Genomic DNA, 18192 nt, shown 5'->3' with positions numbered 1-18192 from the left:
AAAGGCTTCTTTTATCAATCCTTGCAGCTGATACAGAATACAAAAGCTACTGTGGTTGATTTACTATTACATAAAGTTAAAATTGTTTTATTTAAGTAGTAAAGAACTCCGAGTTGGCAATGCTGCAGAACAGGAACTCCCACTTCTTCCATTTAGAAGGCAGAGTTCATCAGGCCTCCTCACTCCTTTGTTCAAGTTCCCAGTAAGGAGAGGCAAATGGGAAACTAACAGACCAGCACACTAGACCTCAGGACTAGGCAGGCATATGGGGAGAAGGGGAATTATATGATCACCAGTTCTGTTCAGTGCTTAAAGCATCCTCCATGTTACAACTCTGGGCTGAACAGCAATTTTAGAATATTTAAGGGACTTCACTAAAGGACTGGTGTTTCAAAACAAAATTAATTATTAGTTTGTTTGGGCTGATGAAGAATAGGACCAATTGTTCCAGTTAGCTTAAGGATAACTAAACCAAAATAAAACAAGAATCTAGGAGGAGATACTCTGAAGTTGTAATTACATACTTCTTCCCAGAAATTCTTCTAAGTCTTTTCAAGCATAACCCCACTTGAAAGTAGTTAGGGGTTTTATACACTGCTTTTGCAGGTAGCACAGGCAACCCCTAAAGCACTGTTGTCCAGACTTCTGGAAGTCACCAAACCCAGGAGCATGTAAAAATTAAGTAGGTTTGCAGGTCCAAACATTGTCAAATCTGCTGTTGATTGGTGAAGCAAAGTGCTCTTATGAACTTTATACCCCACTAAGGCAATTTATCTCTTCTCCTTTCACTGGATTTGGTGCAGTACACAATCTACAAAAGTATTAATAGGGGGATTTGCAGCATTAGACTCCCAGCCTAGTCTGTAGCTAGAATGCTTTATAATACCCTGCCTGATTAGAACATGAGCCTTTTTAAGACTAGTTTGGTGTTTCATCCACCCATACCAGCTGTCTCCCTGAAGGAAAGCCAGGAAGGAGCAGGCACTGGGCTATATCACAGACAATGGGCGTGAGGAAGGAGGCATTGATCCTTTAGACACCTGCATACATTGTTTGCAAAGTACAGACAGTATAGCTGAATCCACACAACAGCAAGATGAGACCACCAAATAGTTTGAGAGGCCTAAAAATTATGTTCACAGCTTCCAGGACTGCTGCAATGAACCAAGTCAAGAAGTTAGGGCTTCCATTTTCTTCCACCTCCTGACAAGTGGTGTATAAATGAAAGCTCATGTCTCTGCTGCCTTCCCAGCTTCTGCTACAGGGAAGAACAGCTCTTTACAGCACCAACCATATATCCAAATGCAGGAATAAGTGCAGCTGTGCCATATTTCTCTTACATGAAAAAAGAATTAGCTGTTCAGATGTGCGCTCTGACTTGCCAGAAGAGTTCAATGATTCAACAGCTTGAAGTCCAGTCATTCACTCTAACACACTGTTACATGTGACTTCATTACACAAGACCTCTGCAGTTGGTCTTCTGGGCTAGGATTAGCAGAAGTTGAATTAGCATTTGAGTCATGGTTTCAAAGCTAGCCTGAGTTTATGCATCCTCAGATTAGAGCAGAAGCCTCCCAGTAGTGCTTGGCACTGCTATGAGGGCTCTGTTAGCCAAACAAGATCAGGGTATGTATGTTTGTGATGTGCCTGAATGTTTCAGTTACGTATGTTGAGCACTTTTACTTGATGCACATAGAGTCCTCGCTGAGTACAGTTTCTTCCAGGAACACTGCTTATTTGATCTTGCCCTTGAATTCTGGCAAGCATTAGCATTGAGGTAAGATGTTCTAAACCCTTCCCTGGCAAATCCCCTTATTCCTGCAATCCAAGAAATGCAGAGTTTGGCATATAGTATTCATTTTACGATTTTGCAACAGTAGCTGTTGTGTATGCATCTGATTAGCAGTTGTGCACCTGCTTAGGTTTCTGGTATACATGAATCCATGTCTTTTGTTTTGCATTAAAACTAGTATTCATGATCTTGTAATCAAAGGATATAGGATTCATTCAGAGCTGAGGTGGTACACTGATCATCCAGCGCTGGAGCTACATAGTTCATGCACAAACAGTAGTAACAGCAGACTCCTGTGGAACTGGAAATAATGATTAGCCTTTAAGTTGCCCTACAGAATTAGCACCCTACACATGCTCTGACCACAAAGCTGGGAAACTAACTCCTCACTAAGCAGATCAAACTAGCAGAGCACAGGCTGAGGATTTGGCTCCTGACTCACTCAGGTAAGCTCTACTACCCTGAACTACATACAGACAGCTTGCCATGTGCTGGAGGTGTTCTTCCAGTAATATCCTTTACTCAAGCCATGTGTAAGCTAGGTCACAACAGAAGCTACACAGGTCAATTTAGTACAACACCAGGAGTATCCAGGGAGTCTTTAAACTCAAACTGCTGTGGAGTGGAACCACCAATGAATGACAGCAGAAGCCTTGACACCACAGCATTTACCAAGCTTAATACAACAGCCTTTTATTCAACTTGCCTTCCTGTACCAACACATGGTTCCAAAAGCAAGGAGCACCCCACTCAAGTGACAAATGAACTAGTAAACTCAAAGTAAACACCTCAGGGCTCCAAACATGTTGGCTTTGAAATTCTTTAACCTTAGTCCTCAAAAAGGACCAAAATACAGATTTTGTTTGTGGAACAGCCTGTTCACAGTATGCAGTTCAGACCACAACTATTCCTTAGCACTAGGATACAAATGCTCAAAAACTAATAACCATCACAGTGTCTCAAGGTATCAGAACTCCCTGCATATAAGTGAGTTTTGACTCATTTCACATTAAGTTCTCCAGTAGTTTGGGATGGATCCATCAAATCCTTCTGGCAACTCTTATAACTGTACACTGAGTTTGAGACAGCCATAGGGCATAATGTCTCCAGCACTAATATGGAACACTACAATGGAAAAAGTTATTGCAAGCTTTCCTTCACTGACAGTTAATATGCTCCTTACACACTTTTGGTCATGAGCAGGCTGATTTACAAATCTGCTTTGAACAAAGGAACGGCAACCAACAGTAGTCAAAGACAATACTGGCAACTGGCCAGATCTGAGGTTTTATCATGTGACTGAAGACTTAAACAAAAGATTGTTAGTGCACATGCTAAAGAAGGCAGCAGAGTTTCAATGGAAGGCATGAATTAGCCAGAACACCAGTGTTCCTCTAGAGAATGCCTCTGCCCAGTGAAGGCTTTTGCCTTTTTCTTCCTCCTGTTACTAAGTGTAAGGATTCTCAGATACAATTAACCTCCCTCCAAGTTTCAGGTAAACTTTTGATATGTGACTGGCTGATGGATATGCTCCTTTCTCAGCTGGCAATATGTACATATATACATGGAGGACAAGATAGAAATATCACTTCAGAGTGGTTAGAAAATCATCATGAAACATTCGCCGACAACCAAGTCAAGGATCTTGTGTCAAGTTAGTGACTACTTTAGCAGAAGTTGAAGTCCGTGGTAAAACAACTTGACAGAACATGAGTGTAACCAAGATAATACATGCAGTTCTTTGGGGATATCATGGAATTAATGCAACTTTAGAAAGTAACATGAATGTTTGCCTCTGCACATAGTCTAATTGTGTTCAAAGTTTTCAAAGATAACTACTGACAAAGCAGATTTTAAAGTTTTGCTTTCATTTGACTTGAAAAAGTAAAAATAGTTAATATTTAGAGAAAAATATGCCTTCCATATGTAGACACTTCACTCGTCTAGGTTTGCCTTCTTGAGTTAATTATGTAGATTTATCCCCAAGTTTCTGCTCTGCTGATCACACTGAGAATCTTCAGACAAATTTCTGAAAGAATCACCAGAATAGCTCAGAATTGAACTTGAGAGCATTTTACATGCTCCTGATAGAGCTGCACTGTCTACTCACCCCTTAAACATCTTAGATGGCATAATAGTAAACCAAAGTAGAAATGCTAAGGAATGCAAAAGAGTTTTCAGCCTCCTTCCTTTCCTTCCCGTGCAATGGTTACAAAGGTTTAGTACCATCAAATTTACAACAGGAAAATTCTCTACAGCTTTTAACAAGGGTACATCCACAGATATTCTAGGCACTGTCAGGGCAGTTAAGTGACTTAAACTGGATTTGAGGGCTGCTACCTTTCAGTTTCATGCATAGTTCACCTTCGCCTCCTTCAGCATGGGGGCTTATGTGTTCCTAATTTCTAACCTTCCTTTATATTTAAGACCTTGACTCCCTTTACCCTCTCCTTCCTGCCGTCTGCCTCCTCTCAGCATAAAACATTATGGTGGCTGCTTTTTCCCCCAGAAGTCTCCTACCTGTATCAGCAGTGGCTTCTCCTTGTCTAAGGGCCCCAGCCTACAGGCACTTCAGCTTGCCAATGCCCACCCATTACAAGTGCTCTAGAATAATGAACTGTAGGAAAACCATTCCTCTGAAACAAATTCCCCAGCTGCCCCAATTTTAGAGGTTTATTAGCACAATGTTTCTATCCACCTTACTGCATGTGTTGAGACACCACACAAGTTGTATCAGAGTTGTAGACTCTGCATCACACTTTGTTTCTATGACAGTACGTACCATATAGTGTTCAATTAAAACAACTAAGAGAATAATGTTATGCAGCACCTTTTGTAAGCAGTGTCCACAGAACTGGTCTAGTCATCAAGTCACCTAAATTCCCTGCTAATTCAGCTGCTCAATTACAGCATTAGATTTTCAGCCTTCAGAGCTGATGTTACACATACTGTAACAGATCTGATCCACTGCCTGTTAGTCAGGAGGAATTGGCTCATTTTAGAATGTATCATACCTACTCCCTGCATTAGTGCTCTTACAGCGCAGCAGTTTGTTCACAGCAGGGGAAGAACACACCAAAGCAGGATCCATAGAGGAGCATGCCTCACCTAGCATAGCCTTTTACATAAGGCTTCCAAAGATCACTGGACAAACACTGTTTTCTTTCCTACTTCGTAGAAGAGTCAAGTGACAATACAAAGTTTAATAGCATTAGTTTCCAATTTTATCGTAACAGCCCCAGGAAATAAGTATCTCCTTGCAGTCAGGCTCTGCAGCAGAATACACAAATCCATTATACTGCAAAAGCCGAAATTTTGGTTCTAGGTTGCAATTATTGTAAGAATTCAGATTTCTTGTTATATATGTGCACCTGTGTCAGTTTTACATGTTTTACGGCAACACTACCCAAATTAAGTACTCTCTCACATTCTATGTAGCTATGATCTGAGAAAACAAGGTATCTAAGACTGCACTTCTGTGTAGTCTGTTATTAACAAGAGATCCTCAAGCTGTTAAGTGTAGCCATACCAAGCATGATGGCAGCAGTTACAAGTTTCAGAAATATATGAACACACATTCAGATTTCCTCTACTCTTGCACATATCTCCTAGCACACCCAAACAGCAATGAGATGACCAAGCACTGGCATCAGCTCAAACTGCTGCAGCTTCTAGCTGTGATCTGAGCCAGGTATATAGCAGTATCTGTCTGTGTAAAGACCAATTTAGAACACCTACAACCCTTAAGAGCCTACTTCGGCTGTGATTACTAAAGTTCTGCATTCAGTTTGTTATGACAATACGGAATCTTCTGGAAAAATGCAGAGGCATCCAGCAGCTTCAGCTACAACTAAAATCTTATAGTTAAGCTGTCTAGAAGGCCTGCTCTGAGCATGGAGTGCCAAGGCACTAGTACCCAGGCTACACTCACATTCCTATTTTTGAACACATTATGCAGCACAGTTGGTTCAGACACTTCAGTTGTTCCAGAAAGGTTGAGAGGCAGAGTTGATCTGACTATTGAACAGTCAGACAGTGATAAATCACTTCAAAGCTATCAGTGCTTGAAGGATTTACATCAACTCCAACAAGTTCCGATCACATTCTCTGCTGTCTTTGGCAAAAGCTGTCAGAGACAAACCTGAAAAATAAGAGATCAAGGTGAGGACAGGAGTCTTAGTAGGGCTTCTGATAGCTAAAGTTAGCAACACATTTTTCCGGCACGTTAAAAGTCATCTACAGTTCCACACTGTCCAGTGTCTTGAAATGCAGCAATTTGCACTTGAGGCTTACCACAGATGGTGCAGATGCAGTTGTTATGCTTCAGCAGCAAGAACATAATCCTGAACACTACATTCCAGTCAGAACCAATTACAGCTTAGAGTACAATTTGTAAATTAGTGCCCTAGCATTGTTAACTTAGGTACTCAAATTTTAAGAATTGAGTTCTCACAAGCATTGTATGTCACGAGAACAAGCTGCTTCTACATCCTCTTCTGTTGTTGCAAACATAATGGGGTATGGGAACAAAATATTCACCTGCTGTTCCATCAAATAAGCATGAAGTCTGTATTTGAGAAGAACCTATTCCAAAACCACTTTGAGAACAAATTCTTTCTCTTCCTCATCTGTCATTTTATAGTATATTTCATAGACACAATGGGATCTGTCCTCCTCAGGAGACACTGCTTCAAGGAATAAAACTAAATACAATTACTTCAGATAGAACGCTTGTGTGCCCTTCAAGTTGTGAGAACAAAAAGTTCTAAAGGTATAAGTATAAATCGATATTTCAAAACATCCATTAATTTTTATTCACTGGTAATGTAACAGCTTCTTACAGATGAGGACTACTGACTATAGTGCTAGGCAGCAAGTGCACCCAGAAGTCATCTTCATTCAGAAGAGCCATGCCCCCACATACAATAAGCCCAATTAGTATGGTATTATGCATTGGGAACATGTAGTTAACACCCGATTTTGTAAGCTACATTAAGGTCTCCCAACAAAGACTTAAAAATCAATTGTTATAAAAGCACACTGCAGAAACTTATTCATGAGGTGAATATACGCATTCACAAGCTGAATAAAAATTTTCTTCAATTTCAGTCCCAGAGTACCTATTTCAGAGGTCCAAATTTCTATAGCAACACTCCCATTAAGCACAAGGAAATGTTGGATTAGACCTACTTATATTGCAGCATGATTTCAATTATGATTCCAGGAAGCCTATTTGAAAAGCTCCTGTCTTTCAAATACATGATCTTTCAGGCTGTGACCAAACAGCATTTAAGCTTCTAAGGAAAGAATTGCAAGTTCTTTTTCATTGTCATGAACACCCATTACAGCATCCTTTCAGCAGGAAATCTGAACATCAGTATGGAGGTTTCAGGACAGAAAGAGCAAAGTTGAATATAACCTTTATGCAAGGCAAAGAATAGACATAAAAAAAGGCTCTGGGACCTTGGCTCACTAGTAAAATAGGTCTTTCACCTCTAAAGATCTTGATCAGGCTATCAACCAGTCTTATCCACTTCAAGTTAAGAAGGATGTATAAAAATGCAGCAATATGGGCAACAAAAAACAATGAGTCATGTTATTGATCAGTCAAATGTACCTGTAGCCCTACCAGAAGTGGTCACTGCCACTGGCCATTAACCAGTGGTCCTTGACTACCAGAGGGAGCATGTTCCTGTATCCTCCTCAGAGGGAACTACGCAGTTCTATCTTGCTCTACAAGGTATGAGGCACCTACACAACATGTTAGCAAAAAGCCTACCTCACACAGTATAAGTCTGCTGCAGACTAGTCCCAAACCTGCATTCCACAAAGATATGAAGTTAGTGGTGAAATAACAGCCTTAACCTGCTTGCAGCTTGTTACTTGCTATACAGATCATTCTTACAGCTTTGTCATTTTTTGGTGAAGCTAGTTCAAACCCTGAGCTAGGTTTTCTACAAGAAATTTGAGAGTCCCAAAATCTCTACTGACAGCACACTGGACTCTGTTGTCCAAATGACAAGAGTTCCACTACAGCTTAACTCCTCTATCAGAGCTGCTGTGGTCCTACCCTTCCTCATCACATCAGCCCTCCATTGTGCTCTGTCACCAGCTGTGCCAACATGCACCCAATAAGCCAGCTTGGTCATCTGACCCAATCCCAGGTTTCATAAAGGATAAAGTAGTGAAGGGCACAGTCCCTTCTCTGCCCTTGAAACACCATTTCCTTAACAGCTGAGCTACAGCTTCTACCCTTTTGTTAGAGGCAGAGGGGAAGTGCTTGACCAAACAGGCAAAGCTCAACCTTATGAAAGAGAAGTCTTTGCCTATATCCCTGTTACCAAAAGTATAAAGCATCCCAAAAAGTGATAAGGCCAATAATACTGCTGAAACCAGAGCTTGTTTCAACTAGAAAGGAAGAAGCTTGGTACACACAGACATGAACATGTAACTTAGATAAGGTGTTATGAATACAGCTCCTTTACTTAACCTCAGGATTTTGCAAGTAAGCAGGATTTAATCTTACTGACATGCAACAATGAATTCAGAGCTGGTTTTGTTTATGGATTGTATACATCCAAGCTGTAAGACTACCAAAACAAAAAGCATACCAATATTTGAGCTAGAAATTAACTCAACCGTGGCATACTGAGCAAGATAACTAGCAAGTAAGATGGGTAACCTATCAAAACTAGCCGATTCCATCAGCAGGATAAGTTAGGTTCATTCCTCTACTCAAAGAAACCAAACCAGATAAAGTTCTAGGTAAGAACCAGGGTGAACCATTTTCTTGCATCAGTAATCAAAAATTTTACAGAATCCCTCTTTTGCAATCAATTATCTGAGTCTACTACCCTATAGTCATGGGCAGCAAATCAAATGGTAGAGGTAGGAGGGTAAACAGAGTTAAGTTGACCTCAAGCTGCCTCAGAGTTAGAGATTTTAATGCCATGCTGTGCAGACATGCAGGACTGAGCTTACTTTCAGCCTTCAGAAAAAAAACAAATATGCTGGCTTGATTGATTTCATTCATTCAAAAGGTTTAGAGGTAAAACAAGGATTTTGTCCTCAAAAAAGTTAAACCAGGCATCAACATGATTAGATGATGCAGACCAATGGGCAGAGATAACATGCTATGATTACTGCTTAACTCCACTACCACTGGTCAGGAAACAAAGCTGTACACCAATGGCATCACTGTTGTCACCACTAATTTGACAGAGCAGATTTGCTACTGGTTGGTGTACAGTGGATGGCAAGCCCATGACATCAACATAATAAATGCCATTAAGCAGCTGCACTGTGACTCCAGAGGGCTCTTAGTTCTGCATCAGTGCCTGCTCTAATGCAATAAGACACTCTACCTTCCTCTGAACACCATCAGCAATAGTCTGCTGAGTCATAGAGCCCGTAGGGACACCAGGAGCTGCAGGGCCTGCAAGTACAAACTGCACTCAGCCTGCTGCAGAGCAGAACACTACTCTCAAAAAACAGCAGTGCAGCGCTGTTAGCCCACACAAAAAACACTTGGCAAAACCCTTTAAGCCCCAGTGAAACAAGGCAAGCCTTATCTAAAGTACATAGTATCTCAGTGTCCAGTATAATGTAGCAAAACTTAAGCCTTTCACAATTCTTCATAGAAATACAGCAAGTTTCCCTATTTCCATCCTCTCAAACCAGGGCTGTCGCAGGCAATCTATATGGAATGCCCAGCAACATATTTGGAAGCACCTTGTCATTGCAAAGATCAGACATCAGCAGTATTAACTTTATTTCTTTGGCTTCAAAAACTTCTACATTAGTATTTTAGGAAAGGTTAAGAACAGGACACACAAGAAAATATTTCAGTGCTAGCATTCAGAGCAGTTAATATTTTTAGTCGTCTTCAGCTGGCACAGGTTATTAGTTTCAGACCATATCTTTCACCAGTGTGGGTGTTTCCATTTATCTGTGCAGTTTTTTTGCCCTATAGCACTTGGTACATGCACTCTTTTCAGTGAGAACAAGCTCTAGAAATTAGAAGCTCGGAACAACGACATGCAAGCTCTAAGACAGTGGTTATTTCAAGAACCAGCTCTCAAATTAAACTAGAATTATGACAGCACCTCAGCATGTTAAATACACAGATGCACAACAGTATTCAATACAAATTACTTCCATCTGAGGGGAAAAAGTAAAAGTCTTGCTACTAGAGCAAGCTAGACATCTGCTTTAGAAAATTAATCCTCAAGAAAAACATGGCACGATTAAGAGGTTTTTTTCAGCTGCCAACACTGAATGGTGCATGATTTGTGCTGAGCTCTTCACTGTTCTTGCTTGCTTGTAATGATTCTCTTAAGTACAAAAGCTTAAAACATTTCCTGGATTCACATCAAGATCTGAATACTAGAAAAAGTCTTATCTTGTTCAAATGTTACTAAAAAGTCACACTTAAAAGTAAAAAATGCTTACTAAGTGCTCAGACTTGTTACCAAGATAGCTACAGTACCCCTTGGAATGACCTCTTCCATACAAAAGGGAATACTCATTATCGACCTTCAATGCAGTGAATCTACATAGAGCTGGCACAGCAAAAAGGCTGCTGCTGCATCTAATTTAATAAGCATAGACTGCAAAACAAACAATGAAAAAATAAACTGACCTTATGTTTAGCATGCTGAAATGTTGACCCTTCCTGCTCTTCATGCTGCACCGAGTTGGCTCTCTCCCTCACACTTCTATACCCAGGACTGGGTATAATGTACTCTTTTCCTATGTCGATGTCTTTCATCTTCTGTAAACGCCAGGGTTTACACGTGTATTTTCACCTCAAATATCTGAAAAATAATTAAATTCCACTTCATTACATGCTATGCCCAACACACCAGTTACTTTTAGACATCTAGTTTTAAAGTTTATTTTTGAAATAAAAATCAAAAAGCGACTGTAAAATAATTTTATTACAACAGGACAGTAATAATGTGACTTTGGAAACCCACAGAAGACTAACTTCTCCTGAACTAGTTTAAACATACCCTGAGGTAACCAAATAGTACAATGATTCTCAATGCACTAGAGTACTGTCATACTTCCTCCCTTAGAACTCTGAAATACAATTATGCAATCTGACAGATTAAAGTAATAACTACAGTATTTAGTTGAAACCTTGAGAAACTTAACTTGGAAGATCAAATCCCTTAAATATTCTGTTAGCGTCTAAAGTTGCACATACGCAACAACTTACCAGTACAAAGTTCTTCAAAACTGATGTCTCTAGAGATACCACATGATAAAACAAGTCATTCCACACACACTCTCGAGAAAAATATATTCCTTCCCTATAGCGTTATTCACTTCCCCATAAGCTTGAGCTATCTGTCATTAGCTATGAACATGCACAGGAAGGTGTCATGTCTTCAGCGCTGCAGGTTTTCCCTCAACCTATCAAATTACACTGTAAGGTCAGAAGGAGAATCGAAGTCCCGAAAAGAAAATCACCTCCCACTGCAAGGCTTTGTTTTAGAACTCCGCTTTACTGCATTCTGTCACTTGCCTTCAACTAACACGACGGAAGAAGCCTGGTTAAGCTACATTACTCAAAATCTGCATCGGCAGGTTTGGCTCGGGTGCGCTGGGCTGCCACCTCTCCGCCGCCGCCTGCAGAAGCGGCCTCCTTCCCTCATCCGCCGGCACAAGTCGCCCCCAACGCAGCCTTCCAGCACCCAGCCCCAGCCCACCGGCCGCCCCCCACCCCGCGCAGCTCGGCGCTGCTCCCCCACCCCCGGGGCCGTAGGTGTCAGCGCCGGGCGAGGATACTGCAGAGCAGCAGGTCCCGGGGCTGCTGCACCCTGCTGGCTCGCCATCCCTCCTGCAACAGGGATGCGAGCCAGCCTCCCCCGACCTGACACCCCCCAAGCAACCCGGGGGGGGGAAGGCGGGGGGTCCCCCCTTCCCCTATCGCCCCCCCGCCCGCCGCCTCCCCGTGTCTCCGCCGCACCGGCGTAAGCAAGGGAGGCCCTTCCCGCTCACGGACGGATCGCCCCACTCCAGCCGGGGTAGGACGGACAGTGACGGCCCCAAGCTCTCGACGGGAGGGGGGCACAGCGCAGCTCTCTTCACCGGGGGAGTGAGGGGGGGGACGGGACACAGAACACCGCTCGACCGGCCTCCTCACAGAAAAAAAGGGCGGCAAAGCCGCCTCCTCAGCCGCGCGGCGGCCCCCTCGCCCACACAAAGGGTCGCTTCCCATCCCCACCTCAGCACCCGCCCCCGGTAACGGGCGGGGCGGCCCCGCTCACCTCCGCCCGGCGACTACCCCCGCTGCGGCTTCTCCACTCAGCGGCCGCAAAGCCAAACAACATCCCTTATAGCGGTTCCGGCGTCCCCACTGCGCCTGCGCGGGGGCTGCGGCGGCCGTTCCTTCCTGGCGCCCCACGGGAAATGTAGTCCGCGCCTCTGCGCTGGCCACCCGACGATGCCGGCCCGGGAACTACGTTTCCCAGAAGGCCCCGCGGTGTCCACCTCCGCCTGGGCGCCCCTCCCATCCGTACCCCCGCCCAGTCCCTTCCCGCCGCTCCTGCCGCAGCGTGGGGGGTCTGGAACGTTCGCCGCCGGCCGGCGGGAGCCGCCGGGGCGGGGCGGGGCGGGGCGGGGCGGGGTGGGGCGCGCGCCCCCCGGCACGGCACGGCACGGCAGCGGTGCGAGGCAGCGCGCTGCCATGCAAACGCAATGCAAATGCGATGCAAATGCGGCGCGGCGCAACGGATGGCGAGGTGGCAGAACGCAACGCGGTGCAATGCAGCGCAGCGCAGTGCAGGAGCGTGCGGCCGGTGCAGTGCGGGGAGGACGGGGCGATCCGCCCGCCCCGGGCGAATGTGGGGTGGGAAGAAGGACCCCACTCTCCGCTCGGACAGCCGCACGCAAAGCCGGGGGACCTGGCGCCGAGCTGCGGGGAGGACGAGGGTGATCTCGGTGTCCGTCCCCCCGTGTGTGTCTCCCCCCCCCCCCCAACCGGCCCGCCGCAGGCACGGCTCCCGGCAGCGGGAGCTGCCGCAGGGCGCTGCCCGGTTTGCAGAGGCGGAGGGGCTGGCGGCCAGAGCGGGAGGAGCGGCGCCTCCCGCCTGGGCTTGGGTTGCAGCCGCCTCTCTGCCGGCCCTGTCACTTGCTGCCGGTTATTTACAGCCCTTCGGCCGGGGAAAGTGCGACTGTGTCCTTATCTGGGGCTTAACCTTTACCACGGCTGGGGCTGGAGCGCTGGCTTCGGCGGGCAGCTCTTTGTAGCCATCCAGGCGCGGAGCAGGAGGGGAGGGAAGCCCCTGCTCTGCCCCTCTGAAGGGACTCGGACTAGCTAAAGGGACTGTGGACTTGTCCCCGGTCAAGCTTTGCCCACCGAAAGGGATGGAGCAGGAGGGAGGGAAGGTGCGGCTTGTGCATCCCTGTGTGGGGGTGGCGGAGGGGCAGCAAGGGCCCCGCGCCCCCAGTAAAGTGTGACACGGGGCATCCAGCCCCCCGCCGCAGGGAAGTCAGTGAAGGAGATGGACACAGCTGCGTTTCCCCTTACAAAGGGCTGTAAATATCCTTAAGAAACCCTGAGCTGTAACTTCTCCCCTGCTGTGTTTAAATACCCTGTCCTCATCTGACATCTTCTTTCCACCAGCCAAATTTGGCTGATGTCTCATTTAAGTGGTTTATATAACAAGTGCCTGTTTGCACCGCAGTCCTTGCTCTCCTGTCAGGAATGTTTGTGAGAGTCAATTTGATAGAAAAGCTGAAATAAACTCAGGTGAAGATGGGAGATGGGAACCTGGAAGTAAAACTGGACCCAGAATATTTCTTCCGAGCCCACAGGCCGGCAGTACAGGTAAAAGGTGTCACCGCACAAGCAACGATTCAAGGACACCCTTAAGGTACCAGAGAATCCCTTCAGAGCTCCCTGACACATCTGGTTACACATCCTGCAGAGCGCCAACTCTATTGCTGGCAAAAAAATGAGAATCAGCTCCATTGCAGGTGCTCTAACATTTTGGGACAGGAGAACTGACAGACAGACACATGGAAGCAGAGCCCTTTCCATGGTACAGCAGCCAAAAGCACACATGGCTGCTGCATTTTCCTGCAGTCTGTTCCCCAGGACTCACAATCATGCAATTTCAGATTAGTTTGGCTGAGATCCTTTTGGGAAAGAAGCTGCAAGGTGCACTTCATGCTTTGTAAATGCTATGTCCCAGCAAAAGGTGGATTTTAAGACAGAAGCCGGGAGGCAATTTAGAGTAAGTCTCTGAACAGTCATTAAACAGACCTTTGTCTGCATCAGACACACTGGAGTGTCGGGGTAAATAGATGTGCAGTTACTGAGCAATGTAGTTAAACAGCATAAACAGAAAGGACAAGGTATGAAAGATGGAGAGAATGAAGCTGTGTTAAAGCTTCAAGGTGGGTCACTTGTATTTTAGGGTGTTGATGAAATTGCTGTAAGCGTGTCTTTGGCCTCTGGGGCTGTGGAAGCAACTGGAGCTGCTTTTCAGAGGTGGCTGGCTGGTTTTGAGCTGATGACATGTCAAAGCCCAAAGGCTCTGCATCATGTGCCTGGAGGGAAAGAAGAAAATGAACCTCCATTGTGCCAAAGTGGTTGCAAAATGTATTAGGAAAGATGAGCAGAGAGTGGTGTTTAAGCCAAGAGAGCCAGGGCGCTGCCTACACTTGTTCTGTCCTCTATTTCTCCAGTGCTGGAGCAGATCTGAGAGTAAAAGGGAGGGCATGAGTGCTAGTAGAAAACTGTGCTGGTAAATAATGATGTGTACGCTCCACTCAGACTAGCGATGGGAGATGGACCGACAGCAGCATCAGCAGTGTTTTCACACCTGTGGTCCTGCGAGTTTACGTACTCCCTTAGTATTGTAGTGAGAGGAAAATGCTTACTTAGGCATAACCCACTTTTAAGCGTGTCACGAGTCTCCTCCAGCATTTGTTCTAAAGGATATAAATGTACTGGTGCTACCGACCAGAAGAGTTACATCTTTAGCTCCAGTGGCAGCAGCTAATGCTTTTAGTGCTGCAAGTCCTGGATTCATCCCTGCGGGATGGCAGCTGTTACATAAACAAGCCCTGTACAGTATTAAAACTTGCCCTGATTCAAGATCTGGGATTTGCCGTAATTAGCCCTGCCTGCAGCAAGAAAAGCACAGCCAGACCAAAGAGCCAGCAGCAGCTTCAAAGCCAAGGCCTGCAGACCATGTGGGCTGGGAAGTAATACCTGACAATTAGTTTTCTTAGAGGTGTACAATATCTGCTCACACACACCCCAAAACAAACATCAGCAACAAATTTAAAGCAAAGCTTGAAACAAACTGAGTTGAGCCATTGGATCTAGGAATGGAGCATCCCCAAGTTGACCAGGAAAACCAAGGCTCAGTTTGTGGGAGTGATGGTCTTTATTTATCCAACTCTCCTACCACATCTTTCCCCATAGGATCTGGGGACCTGCTTCTGCCTCCTGGGGAATATGGAGCACGTGATGCCCAGGCAATTTAACTGAGCTGAATCTTGGACAGAAACAAACAGATGTCCTTTCAGGAGATCTTCCAAGCTTGAGGACCATTGCAGCACTAGTTTGGGTTCACAGCACTGCAATTTTAAGACCAGAATCTCAGCCACACAAAACCCTGTTACACACATGACTGCAAAGCAGACAGTTACTTGTGTGCCGATGGGATCCAAATGCCTGGCAAGCCCAGAAGACACTGGCTGCACAGGTCTGGTGGGGGAGCAATGGAGTGGTGCAGTGACCATTTTACTACTGGCAAAAAATTGCAATGAGGCACTAGGGCAAAACAGCTTTTCTCTTTGCCCTGAAGGAAAAGATATCCCCAAAAGAAGCAGCAAGATGTGATGGGACTGATGTCCGTGGAGATATGTGGAATACCAGGAGATGCCTTGGGCTAACAGGAGTGGAGAGCTGTCACTTCAGGCTTGCCACCTGCCCAGCACCTCCTTCCAGAGCTGTGGGCTCTGCGAGGCTGGCTGGGGAACACAGCATGCTTCAGTTAGAGTGGATGGTGCTTGAGGAGGCATCTTCCTTTGACAGAGATCCAGACAGCCCTGTGGAGAACTGTTCCTCCCTCTCTCCCCAAATCTCCTTTCCTGTGCACCTCATGTACAGAGGACATCTTACCCTTCTTCACTGGGATGCTTGGTCCCGGCTGCTGAGGCTTGCATTTTCAGCATGAGTTTCCTGGGTTCAGTCCCTCCTGATAAGCATGCTGACAGTTGTTATGCTTGCTGGTGCTTTTTTACTCTCTCGCTGATCAGAGCTCTCAGCCATGAAGTGCAGAATTCAGTAATTAATTGGACAGCTCAAGTAAGAGTCCCGTGACCTCAAATTTAGCCTGCAGCATTGCAAACCATAACAAGTCCAGAAATAGGGTGGTCTGGAGAGACTGCATTCATCAGCTTGTTCCTCATTCTCTATCCCTGTGCAGTGCCCAATCTTTTATTGTCCATAATTTCCAGGTCTCCTTCCCAAACACAGCCTATTATTAGTTCAGGACTTTGAGCTCTCAGAGCCGACCGAAAAATTTCCCATTGCACTGCAGCTACTGCAAGTCACTGTTCTGGAAAGCAGTAATTTAGCCTCAGCTGGGCCATATTTCTCTTTCCTGGGAGCCATCAACTCATGTGGGCAGCTTGGCAGATTGAAACAAGCCTCAGGTAGGTACAGGTTGCCTACAACTGGAGAGTGGAGAGACATCGCTACTCATTTTCCTTTGTATCTTATATCCACCTTCACAGTTTAAGAGGAAGAGTAAAATATTCATGGCAAAAACATCAACAAGAAGATCACTGAGAACAGTCATTCTTAGTCCATCATCCTTCAGCTCCAGAGTTAACATCCCATTGAGGAGACGAGGAGGAAGGCAGGAGCCAACGTGGTACTTGTAGCAGGGCTGTCAGAGACTGCTGTGACTTGCTCAACCACTCCCCTATTAAATCTCACTAGCATACAAACTCTTTTGGGACATCAGTGGGATGGGTTTGTCACATGAAAACCACAGTCTGGTTTCCTGTAAAGACTGACGTTAATAGTCAGCAATAATGTTGTTGCAGAATAGCTCATTACTTGTTATAGCAAGAAATGGGTATGGTTGCCTTTAATTTAAGAGAAGTTATGGTATTTAATGGTTTTGGTCATGGCTTGCATTGAAGAGCAAGAAGCGTCACAAATACTCCCTGCACATATTTAGTGCTGCTAGTGCCCATGTTTTCCTAAAAATCCCACTGCTATGCGTGGGGTCTGGGGAGGCTCGTGACAGCAGCCCTCCGAACTGCCTGCAGCAACACCTGGTTAGACATGCCTGTCCATGCCATGCCAGGCATCTCTCTGCCTGCTGGACTACAGGGGCTTGTCCACAAGACTATGCACATATATGCTTTGTGCCTACCTGGCTCCATTCAAACCCACAGCATGGAGCTAATAGCCTCCCCATATGGACCCAGTACCAAAATCCTCTCCCCCATCCCAGTTGTAGCTGCACAGAAAGGGATTAGCAGAGTTGGAGTATGAAAGACTCGGTGCCATGAGCCAACCGTCTCCTGGAACTCAGCATATTCCATGTGGCTGCTCTGATTTTTGAGGCACGTGAGGCACAAGACCTGGTGGGATGTTCAAGACGTAAGCAACACCCCAGGGACACCTTGCTTTGCAGCACGGACCCTCTCCGAGCTCCCACCTTTTCATTACTGCAGTCTCATTGTGCTTGCAGCTCTGCAAATGACTCATTCAGACATTCAAGACCATGTGCTTCATGTTGTTTCAGTGCTGAACAATCTGTGTTGCAGATCAGAAACTGGGGAGAGTGGAGGCCAGCTCACATGGCACAGCAGGGAGGGGTGATTTCCCCACCTTTCCCCTGGGAAAATACGGAAGAGCGATGTGATGTACTTGGACCTAGAGAAAAGATTCCTCTTTCCCTTTGCTCCTCACCCATTTTAGGCAGGAGTTCATTAATATCTTAATATACCTGTGCATTCAGCTTTCCTGGAAACAAACTGTACTTGCTTGTTTGTGCAAAACTGTTAGCAGTGTGGGCGTTCACGGTGATTGTGTTTTAGAGGATAAGACTCCCCGGCTGATGCAGGCAGAGAGACTGCTCCAGAATACAGCAGCACCACCCATCACCTTCCCTTCAGTTCATGTGGGAGGGTGAACCTTCCCAGCCAAGCTAATGGTGTTTTACTCTTGTTCTCAAAAGCTGCTACAAATAGCCTTCCTTTCTAACAAATGCCTTTCAGTGTTATTTTATATTTGGGGGGGGGGTTGAGCATCCTGCCCTATTTCTGCAGCATTTATGCTTGTCGGAGTGTAGAAGTAAAAGGTGTGATACTGCGCTGTATCACACAGATTAAATTCAGTTTGTAATTCATCA

At 45.5% G+C, this 18192-nt stretch overlaps 1 protein-coding gene across 6 annotated transcripts in view; it reads right to left on the bottom strand.

The window, feature by feature from the left end:
* Positions 1-12187, bottom strand: part of ABCC5 (ATP binding cassette subfamily C member 5) — a 74882-nt gene extending 62695 nt beyond the window's left edge. For 5 of the 6 annotated variants that reach the window (XR_012650930.1, XR_012650931.1, XM_075031526.1 and 2 more), the window contains exons 1-2: positions 12070-12187; positions 10434-10608 (exon numbers count right to left, since the gene is read on the bottom strand). Coding sequence is in view for 3 of the 6 variants with exons in the window: in XM_075031526.1 (XP_074887627.1) it covers positions 10434-10562 (129 nt within the window). In the remaining 3 variants the exon portion in view is untranslated. Of the gene's footprint in view, positions 1-5723; positions 5934-10433; positions 10609-12069 lie in introns of all 6 variants that reach the window. The other variant, XM_075031528.1, reaches the window with a different exon arrangement.
* Positions 12188-18192: the final 6005 nt, after the last annotated feature.

This window comes from Buteo buteo, chromosome 7 (assembly GCF_964188355.1).
Source record: "Buteo buteo chromosome 7, bButBut1.hap1.1, whole genome shotgun sequence".
NCBI classification, from domain to species: domain Eukaryota; kingdom Metazoa; phylum Chordata; class Aves; order Accipitriformes; family Accipitridae; genus Buteo; species Buteo buteo.
The sequence above is the reverse complement of the archived record's forward strand: the minus strand, read 5'-3'. Positions and strand labels throughout refer to the sequence as shown.